This window comes from Colletotrichum costaricense, assembly GCF_030867565.1.
Source record: "Colletotrichum costaricense strain IMI 309622 chromosome Unknown Scaffold_25.1, whole genome shotgun sequence".
Taxonomy (NCBI): domain Eukaryota; kingdom Fungi; phylum Ascomycota; class Sordariomycetes; order Glomerellales; family Glomerellaceae; genus Colletotrichum; species Colletotrichum costaricense.
In genome coordinates, this window is record NW_026848254.1 from 550,884 (window position 1) to 572,754 (window position 21,871).

Here is a 21,871-nt window from a genome sequence, read left to right on the forward strand (position 1 = left end):
AGGATGATGTTATCGCAACCGTTTTGTCGCCGTGCGTGTGTCGTGGGTTGTTTTGCCTCTGCAACTCTTTCTCCTGAGGGAGCCTCAACTGGGACTGGGTTTGCTTGCTTTTCCAGACTCGAGAGGTGTTGCGTAGCTGGGTGTCTCTGTCATGCCGTGCGTCTTGGATGGTATTCTTTAGGGTATTCGCTGGTTCGCCTGGTCGGTGCGGTGCAAGCTGCAAAGAACTTGAGCATGCCACTATGCCAATGTAGTCAGCTAGGTACCTAGGTAGTGGCTAGGAAGCTGAGAGTTGGGAGATGCAGGTGGGGGCCGTGATGCTGTGCTCCTGTATCCAAGCACGGTGTGGGATGTGCGTGGCCATGTAGGAATGGAATGCTATGGCATGTAGGTATGGGTTCATACTAACGTTTCCTGGTGTGTGGTGAGGGAGCGGCAGCATGGACGGCTCCCGTGTGATGTTTGATTGACCACCGAGTCCAGTGGAATTACGGGAGGGTCGAATCGGAGATGGTGAGAGCAAGCTGCCACACTGCTCCGGCGCCACTGAGTGCAGTAGTGGCTAGGGTAGATCTTGACCGTGATCCAGTTCGTGATGCTGCGGCTGCGGTAGCAATCTGCTCTCTACCAAGGTATGCAAGCAGGAAAGATGGCGGCAACCGTGGTCTTGGACTTTGTAGTCTGATGTGCTGAATAGAGACTCAGGTCGAAAACAGATAGATAGTGCTTGACCCCTTGAACCAGCCATGCACCTATGGAAGCAGAAACACGCCGAGCAGGAATAGTGTAATGGTGCGCAGCGGGGTGGCACGGCCTGGTTGGAATTCGAGATTGACGACAACCTCAGAGGGCGACGGCGTGTTTGTGATTGTTTGCGCCTGAGACGGATGAGACTGATGAGACGGACGGATGCCAGAGAGGGGAAGGGCGGTACGTACCGAAAAGCTCTGGTCACTGGACTTGTCCGTCAGGGCACCTTCAGAAGTTCAACCTGGGAAGGGGGGGGAACGCCCAACTTCCAAGTACCTTACCTAGGTAACTATGTACATACACAGTAAGCAGGTAGGGTAGGTTGTTGCTAAAAGCGTCCAAGTGCCCGGTTAGAATGGAAGGTGGGAGGAAGCATTTGGGGGGCAACGATGAGGCAAGGAACCGCGCAAAAGATGGGGAAAGCAGGGAAAGACCTGTCGTGGGAAAAAAAAACCTACCTAACAGGGAGGCTACCGCTTCCACCGAAGGCTTGATGTACGTACCTCGGGGTTTTCCATTGGATCCAGGGAAAGTATCCCCGTACCGCACCGGCGGGTCCTTTAATTCGGTGTCCCTGACCCTGCGCTTGCAAATTGGTGCTATTCTCTACGTATCTTAGTACTTGTTCACTTGACCTGAGGCATTCCTTTTCTGCCCACATGTCATGCTGGCCTTCCCCACACATCGTGACGTTGGTCGGGCATGTCAGCACCGCACCCCGGTACGTACACAGTAGGTATTCAAAGGCACATGATCCTCTACCTAGGTAGCCAGATACGTAGATACGTACTCTCAAAAGACGGTCTCCCTTCCGTTGCTTTCTCTCCGGCTTCCACGTCCACTTCCACTTCCACATCCACTGCCCCGTCCCGTCGCTAATTGCAATTTGCTGGGTGTCACCGTGCCACACCGGACGAGCTTCCGTTCCTCTCATCCCGTCCTCATCCTCGGGCCTCTCCTTTCAACCTGATTCATCGTACTCCCGCCCTCCGGGCCTTTCTCCCCTACGGTCCTGCCACCTCTTTCACGATTTTTGACGATTCTGTAGCTTGTACTCATAGTCTGGTCTGTACTTGCCGACTGCCGCCTGCCTGCGATTTGCAATTCCACCTTCTTACACTAGTAGGGTGTGACAAGGCACTAAGGCAGGTGGCCCGGAGTCTTGCCGACGTCGCTCCATGTAGCAATCCATAGCAATAAGGTATCAACATGCGTCTCGCTGAGATTGTTAAAGCTTGAGACTATCCGTACAGCTTTTCCCATATAATTTTATCACGATCGTGGACTGGAAAGCCCCCACCTACACAGTCTTTGGTGCTGGCCGAAATCATCAATTTCACAAATGCCACCCCTCGCATCCATCACTCCCTCTTGACTCCTTGAGTCGTAGCACTGCTGTGCAACCGTTAATGCCGCCGATCCCCTACGTTACTGCTTGCTCCTGCTTCTCTTCTCCTCGACATCGTGCAAGTAGTTACCCACCCACCACCACCACCGCCGCCGCCACTGCTGAGCGATCCAAAAGAAATCTCCAATGGAGAAGCAAAAGTAATTGCATGCCAAGATACCTCACCGATTTGTTGGCAAATACCTATCAGAACTTCCACACTCACACTTGCTACTTCGTACTCACCTGTCTAAATGGGTAGCAGAGATATTGCTTAAGTATCAGGATTTGTCTTCCCCGACCTCCCACAAGGACCCTGGATCTCTAATTAACCAACCAACCAACCAACCAACCCAACAACACACTACACTACATGGAAGCGAGCAGAGCAAATGCTGTTTACTACGTAGAAGTCAAACGAAACCTACCCTTTGTGTCTGCGCCTGCGCCTACGCTGTGTCTCTTCACCCGCCGCCCGCGTCTTGTGGGACCAAGTACCCATGAATACCTACCTTAGGCAGATGGGTACAGAGTAGGTAGGGATAGCAGCAGTATAGTTACAGAGTACGTACGGAACCTGCACAGAGTACGCATTTCTGCCTGTCAACTCAAGTAGGGATACTTGGGACTTTCCGCCGTTGAACCCCTGCCAGGGCCCAAATTGACTGATCAGCGTCTGTGACGCCATACCGTCCAAGGTCAAGACTGACACCCCCGATCTCCACCATCCATCCACGACAGGAACTCGAGAGCTCAGAGTTGGGCTACGGGGGCGTATCCATCCATCCACAATCCGAGCATACATTTAGATTTGTCTGCCAGGCTCAACGCCTGGCTTCTCACTGGCGCGCGAACCTCTCCGCCGTCCACTCCCGGCAGACAGCAGCCGGTTTGGCGGCATTGGCGCCCTCCACCCATCCCCGTCTTACCACTCTTGAGTCTTTACCTACGGATACTGCCAGGAGACAGGCGGTTACTATCATGAATTCGTCTCCAGTACAAGAGCGGATTCCAATCCCCATACGACCGCCTGCCTGCCCGCCTGGTCGAAGAGGCGTAGCTGCTCAACTGCTCACTCAGCAAGACTCAAAAGCATCAAAAGTAGCCACGCTAAACATCCGCATCCGTACAAAGTATATGGAATATATATGGATACACCACGCTACGCGTCGTATGGGGCATTCGAGGGCGGCAGGTCGCGATCGAGGTGGGGGTTTACGGTCCCTTTTTCCTTCTCGCGATGGAGCAACCGTCCCGCTCTCAACCGTTTGTTCCCAATCCTGATCCTCCCGTTCCTCGTGTCACGCGGCCAAGACGATGAGAAACTCGCCCTAGGACCGACATGTCGTGACAATGACATGGCGAAGAGAGAATTTCTTTTCTTCACCAGCGACACTCTGCTCAGTTCGAACCTCACGTCACCACGCCTCGCAGAGCCGGAAGCCGAAACTGCGCGGCTTTGGGCATCCACGATGCTTATTTCAAGACATTGACCAACGGTAGCAGCCGCCAGCGGTCAAACCCACGATACCTACCACTCTGTCACATCTCGGGATACCGACCGCCGTCCGCAAAAGATGACAGGATCTTTCCCTCCCACTAGGGCAGGCCCCCAAAACTCAGTCGTCCAGTGACTCCCCACCCACCCAGGACCCTCTCGGCCCCGTTCCTACATTAGAACAACCGCCCGACCCAGGTAATATTCAGCGCGACGTTGTACAGGATGTATACTAGTTGTTGCGCTTGCACACTACATTAGTTTGGCCAGCGCCACGGGTCCGACTGGGAACAAGAGACGGGGAGCACTGCGTAAGGCAGGGACAAAGAAGGCAGCACAAGGCAGAACTAGTAAGGAAAGGCTCACCGGCCAGGTAACCGAGAGAGCAAGCCGCTTGCTCGCCTGTTTGCTTGCTGTACTTGCATGCGCTGACCGCAATGGAAAACCCAATAGCTGAGCAAGAAACCGAGAAAGAAGCATATCCTTTGTGTGTCTCCGATGCAGGGACCCTGGAGAGACAGGCTGAGATCTCGGATGGCTTTTTCTTCTCTCTCGCTACACTTCCACGCTTCTTTCCAGGGCCACCTTTCTCCCTGATACACTAGCCCTCCTCCCTGCTCTCTAGAGTCTACTGATACCTTACAGTACGATAGGTCGGCCTCAGGGATGTTTTGATTTTTGTTCCCAAACTATCGACGAACCTCGTGTGTACGGATATTTACTCTTTTTCTCGCCCTCAAACACAAAGATTGGTGATTGCCCTCAGCGAGTTACAGAGTACTTCGTGCCCCTCACGCAGTTTGCCTTAGCTATGACGCGGTTGCTGGCGGCTGAGAACACACCCGAACGACTGCTCTCCATGGATTCTGGCATTCTGCCCGTCTGCGCCTCCAAGAATGATCCCGGCGCCACAACCGTTGCATCTTACAGGCTGTGAACTCTCAACTCTCCTCCACCACCACCACCTCCACCAGGAAACCTGACACACCGAGAGGGGCCTCGGACAAGGTACCCCGGAGCCCCTGGCATCGGCCGAGTGATGTCATCGGATCAGCGGCCGAAACTTGTCTTTCATTTCATCAGCCTCTCAGATCGTCTGCTTCGTTCCCTCAATTTTGCCTCTCGCCATGCAGCAACTGGCAGCCTGTCTCCCTGCACCGCTCCGGCAAATCACGAGTCAATCCTTCTGCCCAACCGTCGCCGTCATCCAACACTTACGCAGTACACGACGTCTCTGACCTCTTCAAGCGTCTTACCGTGGATCCCGAATTCCTTTTCATGCTGCCCACCGGCGCCGTTTCACCACCTCAACTACACGTCAACGTTCTTGGGCAGAGGAAGCAGAGCAATAGACTCGCAGTATTTGCAAATATGCTATGGGTATCAGAGGCATTCGCAAGCACGGCAATATAGGCATGGGAGCCCTCGTCAATTCCCCGCAACAGAGCAACAGACGATCCTCTCTCAAACCTGCGTGCGAATGGATGTATTCAGACGTTTCTCTCACATGGTTCAACATTTCAGCCGGGGGCTAAGTGAAGGCCATTGCTTGGTACTGGCCGTCTGGGATAGGACTCGCACAATTGTACCACCAGAAACACGCTTCTCTCAGGCTTGCGGTTGATGTCCACCGTTGGCAGAAGCTAAGAGCAGATCTCTATTCGCTAAGCCGCCACCGCTGGTGAGGAGCAGATCATCATCATCGTCGGCCCCCCGTTCTCCATTGTTGTGCGATACTCACGTCCTAAACGTTCATGTACACCGGGCATGGTGAACGGACGGATCATCACTGTGTCCCGTGCATATCGTCAGGCGGTCTGAATTTCGCAGCAATAGCATCGTGTGTTGGCGGGCTGCCAATGTCCAATGGTAGGATGAACACAAAGGTTCCACTTGCGAAATCCCCAAATCCACTTCTCCATCGCACAACCTTTGAGTTGTCTCCATCTGTCCACTCCTGACTATTCCAACAAACGCGGCCAAGCAGCCGGTTTTTTGCTCAACGCACAGCCTGCCGTGTTGCAAATTCGCCTAGCATTCCCCGGCAACAGACCAACATCTCTCTTGTGTTCGGCGTCCGAAACTAACATCTTCCCCGAATGGGAAAACGTCAACAACAAGGACGTACCCATATCAGCTTCCGGCAAGACACCTGGCGAGGGCTCTAAAAAGCAGGAATGCGAGCATGGCATTTTGCAAAAGCCCAAGGTCCCCAAAAAATTGCACCATCTTCTAGGCTCGTACAGTGCTAGCGCAACCGGTTTCTCACAATGTTTCCGTCTCCCCTGTCACCTGGAAAGGACCCTTTCCCTTTTCCTCTACAGCCTTTTGCCAAATCAGTCTACCCCATTCCCCCTCCTCAGATTCCGAACGAGGCAATGGGAACAAGTGATCGGCGGTGCCCAGCATGAAGAGCGACGCCCGGCACTCAGAACAGCAAAGCGACGATCCCACAATAAGCCCGACTCAGCCGATCGTCTCCGGCCAATGGCATTCCCGGTATGGGGATCGTCATCCAAAAGTAAAATCCAAGGGGTGGTTGTCAGTGCTGCACTCTTCCACGTCTGCGTGGACGGGTCAGGTTCCGGGAGGATATCGTTGCAAGACTACAACGTCGCTCGCACTGCGACGCCCTATCATGATTCCTACTCACATCTCATCAGCAGGACATATCAGGAACAGGATGTCTCCTGTCCTACTTGTCCACGATCATTCGACAGAAAGGCCTTTCATTCGCATGTTCGACCACCAGACTAACACCGCATAAACCGTTCTGCTCCGCCCCCAAGCCGGGGAGAGACCCGGGATATCCTACGAAATTCGGACCACAGGCAACATAATAGTGGGATCATGGCCGTTCCTCTTGCCGCCCACCAGTGTCAGCGGCTTCCCTGCATTATCGTTTGTGCCATGTTTCGTCTCCCGCGCAGGTCACCTTATCGCACGGTTGTATCTATTGTCCCTCCTTCTCCCTAGCGACTCTCGGGCACAATGTCGTCCTGATTAGACACTCGTGGTTAATGGTTCTTCTCCGCCGTACTTGTTGGGATTGGGTTCACCGTACATCACATTCCACACAACCACATGCAAGCGCGTCCCGGACGGCATGAATGCCGGGGCCACGGAACGGGTCAGATGAGACCGGACGGCGACTTCCTATGACCGTAGACGCGCAATCTCCCTTGTTTCTTGGTTCTTTTCCCCCGCCCGTCGGGACCAAAGCCCAGTTTGCGAGTTGGTCACAGAGTTGCTACCCAGCGGCGGCGGCGGAGGAAGGCAACGGCGATTTCGCGAGTCCCCGTTTCTCGTGTTACCGTCGTCACCCTGCCTTTTGCCATCCGGTGCCGTGGCGCCGCCTTGGTGCACATCGACTTGGCTTTTTCTGCTTTCGCCTCTTTTTTCTTCCGTTGCCACGAGGTGAGTAAGTAAGTTAAGCGTTTCTGCCCGCCAGAGGACGTCGCAACGTCAACCTTGGATCGTGACCAGCTCCTCTGTGCCACCCCACCAACAACGTGTATTTGCTCGCCGCCTCCCTACCCAAAAGCATTCGCCGCCTTGGATCCTTTCTCGGCGGTCGGGCGCGGTAAGGCATTATCTGTACGAAGTATCTCACGTGCAGACATTTACTTTGCTCGGAAGCTGTCCGGGATTTTGCTGAACCGGGCCCCAGTAATTGCTGTTGGAACAGAGTACAGACTGCAGATGACGATCCAATTATTCGGCCAAAAAGAACTGGATCCCCAAAAAGGAACGCGTTGAAATTCTGGCGTTTGCGTGAGATTCGCGTCGGCCCCGCGTAACCATGGAGAACAAAGAAACTGGGAAATCTCTTCAATGGCAATCTCATGACCCCACGTGGATTTTCCCAGGTACTACTCACCGGGAGAGTATCTGCAAGCCAGAATTCCAATTCCCGGCTCCGGCATACGAGATTCAAACAGCCGTACATCGATATGTTGTGGAGAGTCAGAAGTTTATTGTAAGTTTTGTAAATCGTAACGAGCCAACCCGTACATGTGTTTCCGGCTTTTCAAATGGGGAAAACCTGGTATCGAGTCGCAAGTGCAACGTTGAACGGTCTTCAAACGTAGTAGTGGCCCAATGGGTTTTCAAAAGCTTGACTCAGCTGACAGTCTGAGCCCAAAGCTGGTGGTGGCCCAGGTGGGTAAATGGAAGACAAGCAATTTAGCAGCTTTTCTCCATGACTGTTTCTATGTAATCTCTCTTCGGAGGATTTCATCCAGGTGGTTCCATGAGAGTTGGATGTTGGGGTTTCCACGTTGACTCCCCCCATCCCCGCCGTATGCAGTGGCAAACTTTACGATTGTTGTAGGCAACGATCTTCCTACCTCTGGAGAAGCGTCAACGGCGTCGAAGGCGTCGCGAGTGAAGCCCCTTCAAACAAGAGATGTGGATTTTATCTTGTCTACGTATATCGCGCCTGCATTTTCTGGAGGTATTGTCCTTAGTGGGATGAATGGCTTCGGATAGGTTTTCCTTTCCGCTTGGTTGGCTGGTTGGTGTTAGTATCGGCATCTAGGTTTAGTTTGCTTCCACGGTGATACGCGTCATGAAAATGTGGGATAAGCGCGCGGGACTTCAGGCTTGATGGTTTGAGTGACTGTAGTGAGTTTCGTGGTTGAGTTTTCCCACGCTGAGATGAGATCAAGACTGCCCACGTTCAGTCAGAATGAAAGGAGAACATTATACGCTATCCCTCGTCCAACAAAGCAGGGTGAGATGAGTGGGATTTCTTCGAAGGATGGTTGGAAAGTTTCAATGTTTGTAGCGGTATCATGTTATGACGACTTCACTCCCTCCTCATGGTTTGGAGAAAGGGGTCCCAAGGGTTCGATGCTGGGAACCAACAAGAGGATGAGCATGTTTAGTGTAAGGTAGTCAGAGGGGTCATGCTGACGCTTTTGGGGTATTACACTTTGGGCCTGCGTCTTGCATGTGCAAATGTGCGTGTTGTCCGCTTGGCAGGCTCCTGGGGATATTCACTCGATGTACGATTCTGTGTGAAGGGGTCCAGTGGAAAGTCAATCCTGCCCGGCGGACTCAACTCCTAAGTTTCTTGAGAAAGTGGGTAGTAGAAGTATCATTGGCTCGATATTTCCCCCCCGGTCTTGCGTCTGCATGTGGTTTCTAGGTTTGGGGGCGAGTTGGAGATATTGCGTGTTGGGTTTGGTGTGTTTTTGACGCTTACTGGTTTGGGAGTTACAAGCGTTTGGACGTTGATGATGACGAGAACGAAAACTAGCGAGCATCCTCATACTGGACCCTGGAAAGCCATGTGAGATGCCTTGGCTGAACCCAAAAGATTACCTATGAGTTTATGTTCTGGCGCGGTATGTGTAAAATGTGGCTTTAACGAACGATATGATCACTGGATTAGAATCATGTTTCGAATCAATTTTCCAATACCCTGATGTTGCGTCGTTTCTGGCTTTGAAAATACATAGATATCATCTTCGCATTCGGTCTCAAAAGTTGCCAACATTATGCGAAGAGATTCTCTCATGCGAAGAGACTCGGTCATGGAAAGTTGAATGTTTTCAGTTTTGTATAAACTTTTTGAATAACTCGGGCTCTCTCGTGGAAGGGTTGTGTCTGGAATTAATTCACTTGGGCTTAAAAGTCGTAGCAGCCCATCCATAAGCTCTTTCAATCCAATTGAGTGACCACAACATGATCGTCTCCTGAACCCTGTGACCAATTTTCAATAGGTTTATACTTATTCAGCGCTATTTTTTAGGCTAAAAGTTTGAAGAAAATGCTTTAAGCCCGTCTCTTAATGTCCGTTCTGTCAAATTTTCGAGCAAATGTTCCTCTGCTCAGAGCTTCCTGAAATGTTCATGATTCAAATGGTCTTGAATTTTTAGAGCTGCAGAACCTGCAGAGTTTATTAGTATAGCTCTGTAGAGTCGTAAACTCCAGAGAATAGGGCTTCTGTTTATTGATTCAGAGTTGCGAGTTTGCGCAACCTGCAATTATGGTGTAGTCATCGTAAAGCTGTTATCGGTCTCCGGTGTTTGGCTCCTAAGATACAGAGAGGGCAAGATGGGTCATCAGATTACGCTCAAAGTCATATGTTACTTCAATTATTCAAATGCATATGCAATTCAATTTTCATGATGTTTAAAGTGACTTGGGAATAGGGTTGTTGCTTCGAGTTGTTCAAGGTCTACTTGACATATCCGCCGTGAACCTGGTTCGAAGAGAATGAATGTCTCGGTATAATCGCAGTCACTTAGGATAAGTTATGTATACAAGAGAATCTAAATCACTCCTCTAAAGCTTCCCGATAGTGAAAATCTACAAGTGTCGCAAGAATCTCACAGGGTAAATTAGGGTTTGTCCAATACGTCTAATGGACGTTTTATTCCACACACTCAATTTAACTACTTCGAATTACCCTAGCTACTTCACTAAGATCCCTTACTGTGTTGTATTGTACTGAATATAAGAGTGAAATTAATGTGAGTGGATATATTTCCCTTCTTCACTTTTCTTCGAAGACTTCACCGGTCACGGACACATAGTCGCAAGCCCTTGACGTCGAATGCCCTCGTCTTGCCATCTTCCGAGTGCTCCCTTGGTGACGTGCACCAAATTCAACAGAGACTCCCCATCTGAAAGAAAGCGTCTGAAGAGGGTTTATACCATTCCTCTCTTTGACCTTCCTAGCTTTCCATCACGTTCTTTGCAACTTTACAAACAAACTGAAACCGTCACTCATAAGAGGGGACTGTAAACCCTTGATTCTTGCCGAAGAGAGGCTCTTTGTTTCTTCCGAGAAAGTCTTCTGAGGCCTTCAATTTCTCTTCCTGTGATACAGTAGTTCCTTCTATTAACGTAGCCTATAGACGACGCCGAAATTCGCCCTTTCTCTATCACCAACGCGGCAACGCCTTTGTCTGCCTTCTCAGGAGGATCCCAGGCTTTGTCGACTATCATCTGTTCGTCGTCGATCTGCTGATTCATGGCCATGATCGGTCTCCCTATTCAGTCAGGCGTCTATCCTGGGCCTGTCAGAAATGGTCCAATGTTCCGCAGATTGAAGCTGGGATCGGTATCCTCTTCCATCCCAATTTAGGATTATCTGAAGCTAAGATAGCTACTTGAAAAACTCGCCACTGACGGTGGCACCGAGTCCGCCCGTGTGACGCTGGGCTATAAGGATAGAAATAGCAAGAAGAATGTCCTTGTTGACATCTCCGACCCGGGCGTGCTCGTAAGGAGCAATGGCCGCGACTTCCCTAGAGTCACCAGCCTCCTGGATGACCTCCGTTATAGCGGCTTTAGTCACCACCTGGAGGGCACCTGCAGATCAAGTTCCTGATCTATCAACATAACAAGGCTTTCCTCCGGCGAACCGCCAGCATCAATATTCCCAAGAGATGTTGCCGACCACATGCAGTCTATCTTCCAGAACAAAATGAAGGGCAGAGAGAATCCCTGGAGAGTTTTGGCTCTGGAGAAGGCATCCCACCCCACATTGACGAGAACTTCAAGAATATCGGCAAAGTGATAGCATTGGTCTGCCAGAAACGCAGTCACATCGCCAAAAGGCTAGAGCATCGTCGCTGACCATCTTTACCGGAACAACAAGACTCTGTAAGACATGCTCCTAAAACTTCTTGAAGTCATTGCCCCGGTTCGAGAATGCATGTAGTCTGCAAGCCTCGCTACGCTTCCGACGACGGCATGGACTGCCGCCTCACGACCGAGGACGGCACTTGCACCCTCTGTCAGCTGCCCATAATCGGGAATATCTGTGTCCATGAGCTCACGCTTAGGTACTTTGCTTCTGAATTCGAGCTAAGACGGGGTGACTTTATGCTTCTCGACATCATCACCACAGGTGCTGGCAACAATCCCATTACGCGGCATTGCCGCTTCCAGATTTCCATCCATATGGATCCTGAGGGGAGGAACCTGAAGATAAACGCAAACTTTGACTGGAAGCCTTATAATCTTGGGAGTCTCAGCCACTAGTCTCCCATCACAGATATTGTCAGGTATCTCGACGATGAGAGCGCGATCCGAATCGCAGAATAGGCAGTTTCGAGACAACTGGCCATCACATGATAGTAGAAGCCAAAAAAGAAAGACGATGTATATGGATGCGTACATTGGGCCTCGTCTCAAGGGCCTGGCGACTTTGTCAGCGGTTGTGGAGAGGGTGATCTGGTTCAGGTAGACTGTAGATAGCACCCTTGAAGTGCCACTTTGGCTGCTGAACACCAATCGTAAGCCTGGCATACCCATCGAACCATGGCAGCCACCTATCGAGGCTCCTGATCAGTCGCTTATGCCTGGAAACATGGCGCTGTTGTCTACTTCCGGCGGTCTTGTGCAAGCCCGCCCTGCTGTGAACACCCTTCCTCAGAATTCTGACCGCCGGATACTAAGTATCATGATTCAAGACTTCGATAGTCAACGACCTGGTTGAAAACGAAATAGGCTTTAACGGCCCCGACGAGGGGATGCAGACTCTTTGGTTGTTCAATGGGAGAAGTCCCTGTAGTTCGAGATATAGATATCTCGCTCTTCATAACAAAGCCCGCCCTATGCACCTAATTAAACCCATGAAAAAAAATATAACAGTTAATGAAATGGTTAGACTTTGTGCCGTCGTCTCATAAAACCCAAACGCTGATAACCACGCCAGTTGTTCCCCTGCTTCTCCTCCTCTTTGCTCTTTGATCTTTCTGTCTCATCTGGATCTGGGATCATGTCCCTCGCTTCTCGCATCTGTCTCGCTCTCTCCTCTTTTTTCTTTTCTACAAACTCCCACGGGGCGTTTGTCCGAAATACCTTTCGTTCAGCATTTTAGAAGAAATCGAAAATCATTCTTATTGTACCTCTTTCTCCTTTCCCTTCTCGTTTGTTGCTGTGTCGTCTTCGTTGTAGAGGCCGTGCTCGTCAATGTACTTGATGACTTCGGCAGGGATGAGCTAGATATATGTTAGCCGTTGGTTACCTCAAGACGTATGCAATAACTTTTTGGAAAACTCACGTAGTCAATGCTCATATTCCTCCTCAGCAACAATCGAATCTTGGTACTCGAAACATCGTTGGGAACGACTTGCGGAATGTAGTAGATCTGGTCCTCGTACTCCTTAAGATTACCGAGTGCCTCGTCAATATTTACACCAGCCCTCTCGAGCACGAAAGCACCAAAGTCACCCAGGATATGTCTCAAATCAGAAGGTGACCAGACGCCAGGCTGACTCATCGTGTTAATCAGGTCGGCGCCAGCAAGCACGGCAATACGCACGCGCTTACCGTTGCAGCCGCCGCGCTTGACGTTGATCTCGTGCTCAAAGTGGTCGAGGACGAGGGCGGTGGGCACGTAGGCCGTTTGCTCGGCCTCCCAGGGATCGACCATGAGGAAGCGTGAGGTCTGCTCGGCGGCGATCTCGCACATGCGGCGGCGGTGGCAGGCGGGTGCGAGGCCGCGCTTCTTGTAGGCGTCGGAGACGGGGGAGAGGTAGGAGCCGATGAGCTCAAAGTTTGTGTTGTAGCGGACGTAGTCTGCGGCCATGACGGCCATGCGCAGGTGAAGGAAGGTGATGGGGCTGTAGGAGCCGGGAGCGACGAGGACGAGGGGCTCGCGGTCGGGTTCGGATTGCTGGAGGCGGAGGCGGTGCTCCGGGAAGGAGTAGCCGGGGGGCGCCATGGCCTCGATTTCCTCCGGGGTGGCGACCATTGTGAGGGTTCGCGGGCGGGCGGCGGCGGTGATGGACGCGGCGAAGGGGTTGTTGCTGCGCGGCGTGCTGAGACGCCGGAGAGGAGAGGTCGGCGGACGGTGGTAGTAGGCTGGGGGCGAGAAAAGCCGGAAACCAGCTCTCATCAACTTTTTGTTCTGTTCCCTTGGGTTGCTGGGTCTCTGTTGTCGGTCGTCGGTCGGATGACGAGGTTGGATGGTAGGAGGTCCTGTGAGAGGAGAGAATGGGTATCGACTATGGATAGGGCGGGGAGGAGCTAAGGGAAGGTCGGCGAGGGCTCCGTAATGTTCCTTGAGGGGTTCGGTGTCTCGGAATGTGGCTATCGGTTCGGTCGGTGCCTGGGCCAAAGGCAGCAGCGGGCGGAAGGGGACGGGGGACGGAGAATGACGGGATCTGCCTGTGAAGAAAAAGAAGAGGTGGAATTGGTCAGCCTCGCGCCGAGTACGTCATGCAGTGATGGTAGATCAAGTATGAAATGCGATAAAAAGCGTACTTTTTGCCTTTTGTTGAAAAGTTGACGTTGGCCAAAGTAATTGAACAGTGAGCTTGGAGGTTTTTCTTGGGATGACGGTAAAAAGGACGTTTCTGGTTGCTGAGGGGTGTGTTTTGGAGTTTCTGTGTTCCGGACGGGGATTGCGTGACTAAGGTTAAGAATGACACTGAGTCTGCCCTTCTTCTGGGGGGGTAAAATATCTCGTTTTGGTTCTGAACAAGCGCAAAGGCCCGGGGGGAGGGAATGAAGTGAGAGACTGGAAGTGGGAGAGGGAAGTGCGTGGGTGCGTGGGACAGCGTTGCGGCAGTGCGGCGTTACGGCCTTCGTCGCAGTTGGTGGTGCAGGCGGGACGCAGGTGCTTCGCATCGAGGGGTTAGCGGGGCTGCCTACCTGGAGGGTACTTTAGGTTTAGTCATCCAAACACCCCGCCGCGGGATACTCTGTGATTGGCGGGGCTGTACATCGGCCACATCGGAGAAAGACCGGTACCATTGCCGAATTGCTCCAGGCCCGGCATCTCCGTTTTCGGGGCTTCCTACCTTGTCGGTAATGATAATTCAGTTGTTCATATTATTCTGTTCTCTGATTCTCTGATATCTTTACTTATCAACTTGGATACAAAAGTACGCATTGGCAGATAACTCCAATAAGAGGCTGTTTTGGAGGCCTACGATGCATGTCACGTCCAGTACCGAGGTGAGGGGTAGGCGAGGTGCGAACGGTCGACCGGCAAAGGCCGTTATCACCGGCAGGTTGCGCTTACCCATTACCCGACCTTGAAGTAAAGTAAAGTAATCAATGGAAACCGCCCGGAAAAGACCTGGCTCATGAGTTCAGGAATTTCCGATGAATAAACACCGTCAGCCGCTGAGCAACCCTCGTCACAAACGTCGACTCTGCAATGCTCTAGTGAAGGCAAGCCCAGAGGCAGGCCCAGAGCTACCTCGCACTGCATCCGTCCGACGCTGTTCTTCTGCCTTGAACAACATCGTCCAGCCGCATAACAGCTCTAGCTGTAGTTTTCAAGCAGAGGCATCAATCTCTCATTCAAGCCCTTTATTCGTGAGTATCGAATAGTAGCCTCGGTCAACACAGTCAATTCTTAACAATTTACTCAGCAGAGCAATGAGTCCTGTTTCTTGTGTTCGAGAGATCGACATACCTAAGTCTGAAGAACACGTGCCCCAGCTTCCTCACCCGCTTTATGCTGTCTCACTACCCCAACCACACCAAACCTGTCGCGCGTGTGCGTATGTGCAAGGGAAACTGAGTCGGTCGAGAGCTTCGACATCTCTCAGCCACGTGACTCAAGCAAACGGCTCGTGACCACAGCGCATTTGGGGAAGAAAAGGTTTTTTTCCGCAGTGCCATCTTTTGACCGCAACGTCTCCCCTGCCTCCGACATCGCCGCTCCCATTCTCTAGCTACTACCTACCTATGTTTCCGTAGGTACAAAGTACGGAGCATTCTCTCAGCTGTTGCTTTGGGGATTTCTTAGCGCTTCTCAGCGCTCCAATTGCCATGCTGCCGTTTCACTCGCCTCGGCCAAGACGGTCCCCAAGCTTCCCCCGGCACGAGCTGTCCGATTTTGCCAAGCAAATGCCCAAGGTGACAAAAGCTTTTTCGGCGAGAAGGCCAATCGCCGCACTCACTCACATCTCACCAAGCGAGTCAAGGTTGACCAGATTGAGTGAGATTCCGAAGGTTGTCGGAATGAGGAAGTCTCGCTCAGCCACAAATTCGAATGAGCCACATTCACTGGCCACAGCGTCTGAAGTGAGATCGGATGGCAGGCAAGGCGTGATGAACCCTCATGGAGTAATCTGAACCGTAAACCTTGACATTAGAGGCTTGCCGCCTGAGGTGATGGCTTCGGGTCTTACTCATCGCAAGAACGCGTCGATGAGATGATGGTGAAGTGTGTCGTGTTCACATCAATTTGGTCACCTACCCCTTCAGACTGTGATTCCGATCGTAACTGTCAAAAAGGAAAGCCAAGTCACGAGAGAAGGGCCTTCGAGTCATCAGCTCTCATTCTTGTAGGCTATCGGCTGTCACGATTGACGCATCACAGACCTGGACAAATCATGTATGACACTATCGAGAATGACGTCTGACAGGTGGGAAAGTCATCGGCCGAATGATGCAGAGTAGCATCCTAATCCAACCTTAATCCAGCATCTCACTTTGCAGATTTACCACCGTAGGCGTGTACCGGGTATTCGTACGTAGTATGGGAATGGGACATGCGCAAGGCCGAAGAGCTTCCCCCTTTAACCCATTCCACCGTATGACTTTACCTATGGCCTCCTTGTAAGGTAAGAATAGCCTCGCACTCTGCGCACTCGTATCTCACAAACAAAGCTAATGTCCACCATGTAACTGCAAAACAACTCTCCGGCAACCATCATCAACCTGAGAAACCAAAAATCCTCCGCCGTCCGCCGTGAGTCCACCACACCCCGGCCCCGAGTGGCTCCGTCCTCTGCCCCTTCAATATCACCCAAACGCCAGGGATTCCCCACCATTTCTGCCCGTTTCGGAGGACGCCTCCCGTCCGCCGTCCCCCTTGGGAGCTCAAACTTTCTGCCCATTTCCCACCAATCGCCTCTAGATACATCTACTTGTAGTCCGAATCAGGCAGGCTAGATGTGCTCAATGGATTGAATTGTCTGAATCCTCCGTAAGTGACTTCACACTGGGAGGTGATCACCGGGACTAGATCAATGGAAACGGAAAAAAATACACCAGGTGCAAGAGTTCTATGCTTCTTTACATCACCTCCCGTGCGGCCAAGCATCCCCGAACCAGCTACCACGACCGATGTATGGCTCAATGCCACCAACAGCCTACAGGCGCTGACCTCCGTCCCGCCCCCATGTGCATACACGCCCCTTTCCAATTCCCGTAAACTGACAAGGCGGAATGGATCATGGGGATGGGTGGTGACAAGCAAGACACCACCCCTGAGCAACCACCACACCACCCATCCCGGTGGATCATCACCGCGAAGAAGCTGTCCATCAAGGGTGCTACATAAGTAACCAAGAAACGAAACCTACAAAACTAAACCCAATACTCCTTTTTTCGTCCCATCTTTTGGCTCTGGGTTCTCCTCTTGAAGCCTTGGAGATCTCGTCGCTATCCTGCTACGCGTGCTGTTCCATCCATTCCATCCCTTCGGCTCCCCCCTTGTTATAGCTTCTTTTCAAGCTTCATTTCTACCCAAACCCATTTGTTTGGTTTCGGGATTGTCTGGTACATTCGCTTCCGTTTCGCCTTTTCTCACTTTAGCCCCCCACCACTCGCTTCGACCTTCCCACCTTCCAACGATCCATTACACACCATGAAGGCTTCCGCGACATTGTTGGCCGCGGCCGCCATCTTTTACCAAGGCGCGGCCGCCCTCCCCGCTGTCGACTGGACCGGTACTGCCGTTACTCCGGCTAAAGTCGTCGAACGTGCCGACGCCGCTCCCTCAGCCTTCCCTGGCGCCGAAGGATTCGGCCGAAATGCGATTGGTGGTCGGACTGGAACGGTGTACAAGGTTACCAACCTCAAGTAAGTACTCAAACCACTTAGCCCCAGGTGTCTAAATAAGGACTCTCTCTGACTTTTGTTCTGTGCTACAGTGACTCCGGCACGGGATCTCTCCGTGATGCCGTCTCTCAACCCAACCGAATCGTCGTATTCGACGTAGGCGGCGTCATCAAGATTGACGCCCGGATCGTGGTGTCCAAGAATGTTTACATTGCAGGACAGACAGCTCCTGGCGGTGTAAGTGACCACTGAATCCGAACTTGAACGTAACATGACGACGAGCAACTAAGACCAAAAAAAACAATACAGGGCATCACAGTCTACGGCAACGGCTTCTCCTGGTCCAATTCCAACGAGGGAATCGTCCGCTACATCCGCATCCGCATGGGCAAGGGCGGCGACTCAGGCAAAGACGCAATTACTATCGCCGACGGCAAAAACATGATCTTCGACCACGTCTCTGTCTCCTGGGGCCGCGACGAAACCTTCTCCATCAACGGCGACGTCTCCAACGTCACCATTGCGGACTCTATCATCGGCCAGGGGCTCGAAACTCACTCCTGCGGCGGGCTCATGCAGACGAACGAGGGCGGCGTCTCCCTCTTCCGCAACCTCTACATCGACAACAAGACGCGCAACCCCAAGGTAAAGGGCGTAAACTCCTTCATCAACAATGCTGTGTACAACTGGGGCGGTGGCGGCGGCTATATCGCGGGCGACTCCGAGGGCGCGAGCTACGCGAATATCATCCAGAATTACTTCATCTCTGGTCCCTCGACCTCCGTCACGGCCTTCACGCGTGGCAACGCCAACTTCCGCGGCTATGTCAAGGATAACTTTTACGACTCCAACAAGGACGGCGTGCTCAACGGCGCCGCCCTCTGCGTCTCGACGACCTGCTACTCCAACATGGCTATCCAGACCACTGCCTTTGACTACCCCGCCCCGGCGAAGCTCCTCTCCGCCGCCGACGCCGTCGCGCACGTCGCAGCCAAGGTCGGCGCCTCCATTGCTCGTGACAGCGTCGACGCCGCTTTGGTGAAGGAACTACTCTCCTACGGAAAATCGGGCAAGCTCATCTCTGATGAGGCCGACATGGGGGGCGCGGGCGACATCGCGGCCGGCACGGCCAAGAAGGACACCGATGGCGATGGAATCCCCGACGACTACGAGACTGCCAACGGCCTGAACCCCAATGATGCCTCGGATGGTATGAAGATTGGTGCTGGCGGGTATGCGAACCTCGAGATTTACGTCAACTCGCTCGTTCCCGCCGTGTATTAGGCTCTTTCTAGCCTGGCAGGCCGATGCCGCGAATGAGCATGATTGGAGGTTAAGAGGGACCGAATCTCTATGGAGAAAACACCTTGGCTGTATATAGCACGCGCTTTTTCACATATTTTCTTGTGTATACCTACCAAACTTACTACCCATTGTCGACTTTTACGACGAGGCATATATGTTTTTTCAAATGGACATAGTCCATGGCCTTTTTTCAACTCTTGTTACTTTGCAGAACTTCTCAACGTTCAAGTCCCAAAACTGAGCGCCAAATTTCGCTGTGTTCCCACAAAGTGTTCATGCATGCTCGTTTGCTGGAACCCGGATCTAGAGTATGGCGCCGGCCCGGACGGCAGCAGGTGGTGGGGCACCGGAGCCACTCGCTTTCCGGGCTAACAAAGCACCTTATCTCGCGAACACCCGGCCTTGACCTCCGCCCGAGAAGAAGTGGGCCTGTCACAATCCGAAGAATGAGCCTTCTGGAAGGCGCCTGCCGTCTTGCAGAGTTGGCGAGAAAGTTAATGCCCGCCTCCAAGGGGGATCGACTTGAATGCGTATTGTTACAGACGAAGCTAACTGCTAATCATTCAAGTAGGAGCAGCTACAGGTCGAGCCATTAGAAACTTTGACTATCCAGAACCAGAGCCTACAGAGGCTAGAACTGGCTAACGCTCTAGTCTGCGAATCTTCCCAGACATCTCGTTCAAAGGTATCCATGGCTTGTTCGAAACAGGATGGCATTTTGCCATGATTAACATTGTATCGCCGACATGGTCAGGCAGTTTGCAAGTACTTGGATCGCGCGCGTGACCGACCGCCACGCTTCCGATTAATATACGACTCCAAAATCTTCCGTGATATGTGAATGAATGTTGGTATCCTCCTCGGTCAAAGAAGTCCCGCTCAAGTGTTCGCCACCCCCTCCCAAAGCATTTCCCATATTGACATCCAGAGTCGTTCCCAACCACCTCACAATCATACGGTGTCGCCCATACGGCAATCTTCATCTGTGGCCCATCAAATTCCGGTAGGTGCAATCGACGAATCATATACTAAAAGATCCTCTCATTGCTCGGACGTTACCGACTCCCGAAGGGACTGTCAACTCGAGTTCACTCGTTTGATCGCTGCCGATAGCTTTCGTGTGCCCATAGCGACCGTTTCGAAACCTGTCTTGGTGATCGCTGCGAAGGAATTCGATCCTAACGCCGCCTTGGCGACTTTCGATACCGCAACTTCCAAGTCGAACCTGGTGACGAGAACCCCTATCTTTCCACTCGTCTCTGAACGTCGTCCAACTAGTCATGAAGAAGATGACGGCATTCCATACTCCTTGAAGTGGGAGGACTGTGGCGCTGGCGACGTTCAGGCCAAAGCTGACAACTTCGGGCTTGAGAAGATTGACTACTCTGTTGATAGAGCTTGGTGTCCATGTCACCAAAACAGAGATGGCAAAGATGAAACTGGTTCTGAGGTATGCAAGCTTGACAGGATCTAGACGATCCAACCTGGCAGAGAACTTTGTACCAACGCCCCCAATTCGTTGAAAGACAGATCGACGGGGTTTTCGTGGCGGGGGGTCTGATGTGCATGTGGTTTCGAACCGAGGGCTTGGTGTACAGTGTCCATCCTCTTCACTCGTACGCCATGACTGTTGGTGTCGGGGCTGTTGACCGTCCGACTGCTTTGTAATGGCTAGGGATGGCACCTGGGGAGTCCAAGGCCTGGGTACCATCGTTGTAATTTGTATATCCGTCACAGCGGTTCCATAGAAAAACTCGGTACGGGTTGTGAGGTTCTGAGAATCGTCAACTTCACGCCAATTCACAAGTAGCCCTGGCGGTTTGACAACGTACCTTTTCTGCTGAGTCTCGCTCATCCGAACAGGATGTGTCTTTGCAGTCTCTTCCGGTATTGCTGAAGGTGAGGTTGTGGAGTTGATTGCGGTGATGGAAGACGTGGTAGCCGACGGCAAAGTAAATAACGCATGACCCAACAATGCAGGTCCAGATGGGAATATAATAAGTGAATATACGAAGTTTGGACCAATCATGATTTATCCAGCACCATATCTGCGAACGTTAGTCACCGTACTTCATGGCGAGAATGCAGAAAGATCGTCTACGTACGGTGGCATCTCCGTAGATAAGGTCATCTGGGCCACGAGGTCGGACTAGGAGACAAACAACGGCTGGGATCATGGGGAAGCCAAAGCAAATAGCGCAGTAGACCCAAATGTAGCGTCGGAAGGAAGAAGGATTGGCACCGGCGAAGAAGACGAGGTAGACATTGACAGCCATGGCGAAAGACCACCACGGGTCAGACTGCATGAACCTATTGCATCGAGTCATCAGCACTGCCTGTACAGAAAAGGCCAAATGAAGGAGAAGACGAACATTTCGAGCAAAAATGCTTGTGCTTGACACAGAGCGGATTCTGCTCCAGCTCGCATGCCGTCGTAGCCCATGGCACAGGCAATGCTGGCACCAACATTGGCAATCGACGCGAAGACGATGAAGAGATTTGGAACACTTCGAATGCGCTTGAACTGCCAGTAGGTAATAAATATCAGAGTGACTCCGACCAACGACAGGGACGCGCCAATTCTTTCCAAGGCGATAATAATGTCGATCTGGGACTGGCTGAGGGACTGCACTTTCTCGCCCATGTCGGCAACTGGCCCGTCCTGACCGTCCATGAATCCGGTTGATGACCAAGGTCTTCGCTTTGACGTAGTTTGGTAACTTTGGTGAGTGATCGAGCCGTTGATTGAGGCAGCGACTCGAAGACCGACTGGGTCATAAGGTCAGTCATTTTTGTCTCCTGCGTAGGGAAGTGCATCCTGGGGAAAGAGCTGCAAGCATACCTGCCTCCGTATCTCAACAGCTGAGATACAGTCTGCAATGCAGCGAGACCCGGCCCCCTTGATGTATATGTGAAAGGACCGAAAGATGAAGCGTAGGTCGTGGCTCGAAAGGCAGAGGTGGCACAAATGGCGGCCGTGGCACAAGGAAGAACCGAAACTCCCAGTCGATGAGAACCCACAGAGACTAAAGCAGTGAAAAGGATTGGCCGGTGGGAGGTACAAGCCTCGAGGATCCGAAGACCAGAGTGATATGCCGTGTTGCTGGACGGCAGCTCTGTGTGACGAGCTGCTGGCCTCTGCAGCACCAGCGGAGGCGAGT

The 21,871-nt window shown here is 52.1% G+C and overlaps 9 protein-coding genes across 9 annotated transcripts; 6 read left to right on the forward strand and 3 right to left on the reverse strand.

The window, feature by feature from the left end:
• Positions 1 to 4,446: 4,446 nt before the first annotated feature.
• CCOS01_15791 (uncharacterized protein) lies at positions 4,447 to 5,048 on the forward strand (the record flags this gene model as incomplete). Its single annotated transcript, XM_060463929.1, has 2 exons — positions 4,447 to 4,568; positions 4,769 to 5,048. The coding sequence occupies 2 exons, from the start codon at positions 4,447 to 4,449 to the stop codon at positions 5,046 to 5,048; spliced, it is 402 nt and encodes a 133-aa protein (XP_060305684.1).
• Positions 5,049 to 5,537: 489 nt separating this feature from the next.
• CCOS01_15792 (uncharacterized protein) lies at positions 5,538 to 6,392 on the forward strand (the record flags this gene model as incomplete). The annotated part of the gene is made up of 2 exons (XM_060463930.1): positions 5,538 to 5,618; positions 5,757 to 6,392. Coding segments are annotated over 2 exons (717 nt in total), but the record flags the coding sequence as incomplete, so codon positions are not given.
• Positions 6,393 to 10,620: 4,228 nt separating this feature from the next.
• Positions 10,621 to 10,980, forward strand: CCOS01_15793 (uncharacterized protein; the record flags this gene model as incomplete). The annotated part of the gene is made up of 2 exons (XM_060463931.1): positions 10,621 to 10,710; positions 10,756 to 10,980. 2 exons carry the CDS (start codon positions 10,621 to 10,623, stop codon positions 10,978 to 10,980), a joined length of 315 nt encoding a protein of 104 aa, XP_060305686.1.
• Positions 10,981 to 11,303: 323 nt separating this feature from the next.
• CCOS01_15794 (uncharacterized protein) lies at positions 11,304 to 11,636 on the forward strand (the record flags this gene model as incomplete). Its single annotated transcript, XM_060463932.1, has 1 exon — positions 11,304 to 11,636. The coding sequence occupies one exon, from the start codon at positions 11,304 to 11,306 to the stop codon at positions 11,634 to 11,636; it is 333 nt and encodes a 110-aa protein (XP_060305687.1).
• An 860-nt stretch (positions 11,637 to 12,496) lies between these two features.
• CCOS01_15795 (nicotinate nucleotide adenylyltransferase) lies at positions 12,497 to 13,497 on the reverse strand (the record flags this gene model as incomplete). Its single annotated transcript, XM_060463933.1, has 2 exons — positions 12,497 to 12,598; positions 12,661 to 13,497. The coding sequence occupies 2 exons, from the start codon at positions 13,495 to 13,497 to the stop codon at positions 12,497 to 12,499; spliced, it is 939 nt and encodes a 312-aa protein (XP_060305688.1).
• Positions 13,498 to 13,606: 109 nt separating this feature from the next.
• CCOS01_15796 (uncharacterized protein) lies at positions 13,607 to 14,231 on the reverse strand (the record flags this gene model as incomplete). The annotated part of the gene is made up of 2 exons (XM_060463934.1): positions 13,607 to 13,768; positions 13,866 to 14,231. The coding sequence occupies 2 exons, from the start codon at positions 14,229 to 14,231 to the stop codon at positions 13,607 to 13,609; spliced, it is 528 nt and encodes a 175-aa protein (XP_060305689.1).
• A 2,079-nt stretch (positions 14,232 to 16,310) lies between these two features.
• On the forward strand, positions 16,311 to 16,514 carry CCOS01_15797 (uncharacterized protein; the record flags this gene model as incomplete). The annotated part of the gene is made up of 1 exon (XM_060463935.1): positions 16,311 to 16,514. A coding segment is annotated over one exon (204 nt), but the record flags the coding sequence as incomplete, so codon positions are not given.
• A 697-nt stretch (positions 16,515 to 17,211) lies between these two features.
• Positions 17,212 to 18,689, forward strand: CCOS01_15798 (pectate lyase C; the record flags this gene model as incomplete). Its single annotated transcript, XM_060463936.1, has 3 exons — positions 17,212 to 17,426; positions 17,498 to 17,642; positions 17,715 to 18,689. 3 exons carry the CDS (start codon positions 17,212 to 17,214, stop codon positions 18,687 to 18,689), a joined length of 1,335 nt encoding a protein of 444 aa, XP_060305691.1.
• A 1,042-nt stretch (positions 18,690 to 19,731) lies between these two features.
• CCOS01_15799 (G-protein coupled receptor) lies at positions 19,732 to 21,384 on the reverse strand (the record flags this gene model as incomplete). The annotated part of the gene is made up of 4 exons (XM_060463937.1): positions 19,732 to 20,484; positions 20,543 to 20,758; positions 20,816 to 21,020; positions 21,083 to 21,384. 4 exons carry the CDS (start codon positions 21,382 to 21,384, stop codon positions 19,732 to 19,734), a joined length of 1,476 nt encoding a protein of 491 aa, XP_060305692.1.
• Positions 21,385 to 21,871: the final 487 nt, after the last annotated feature.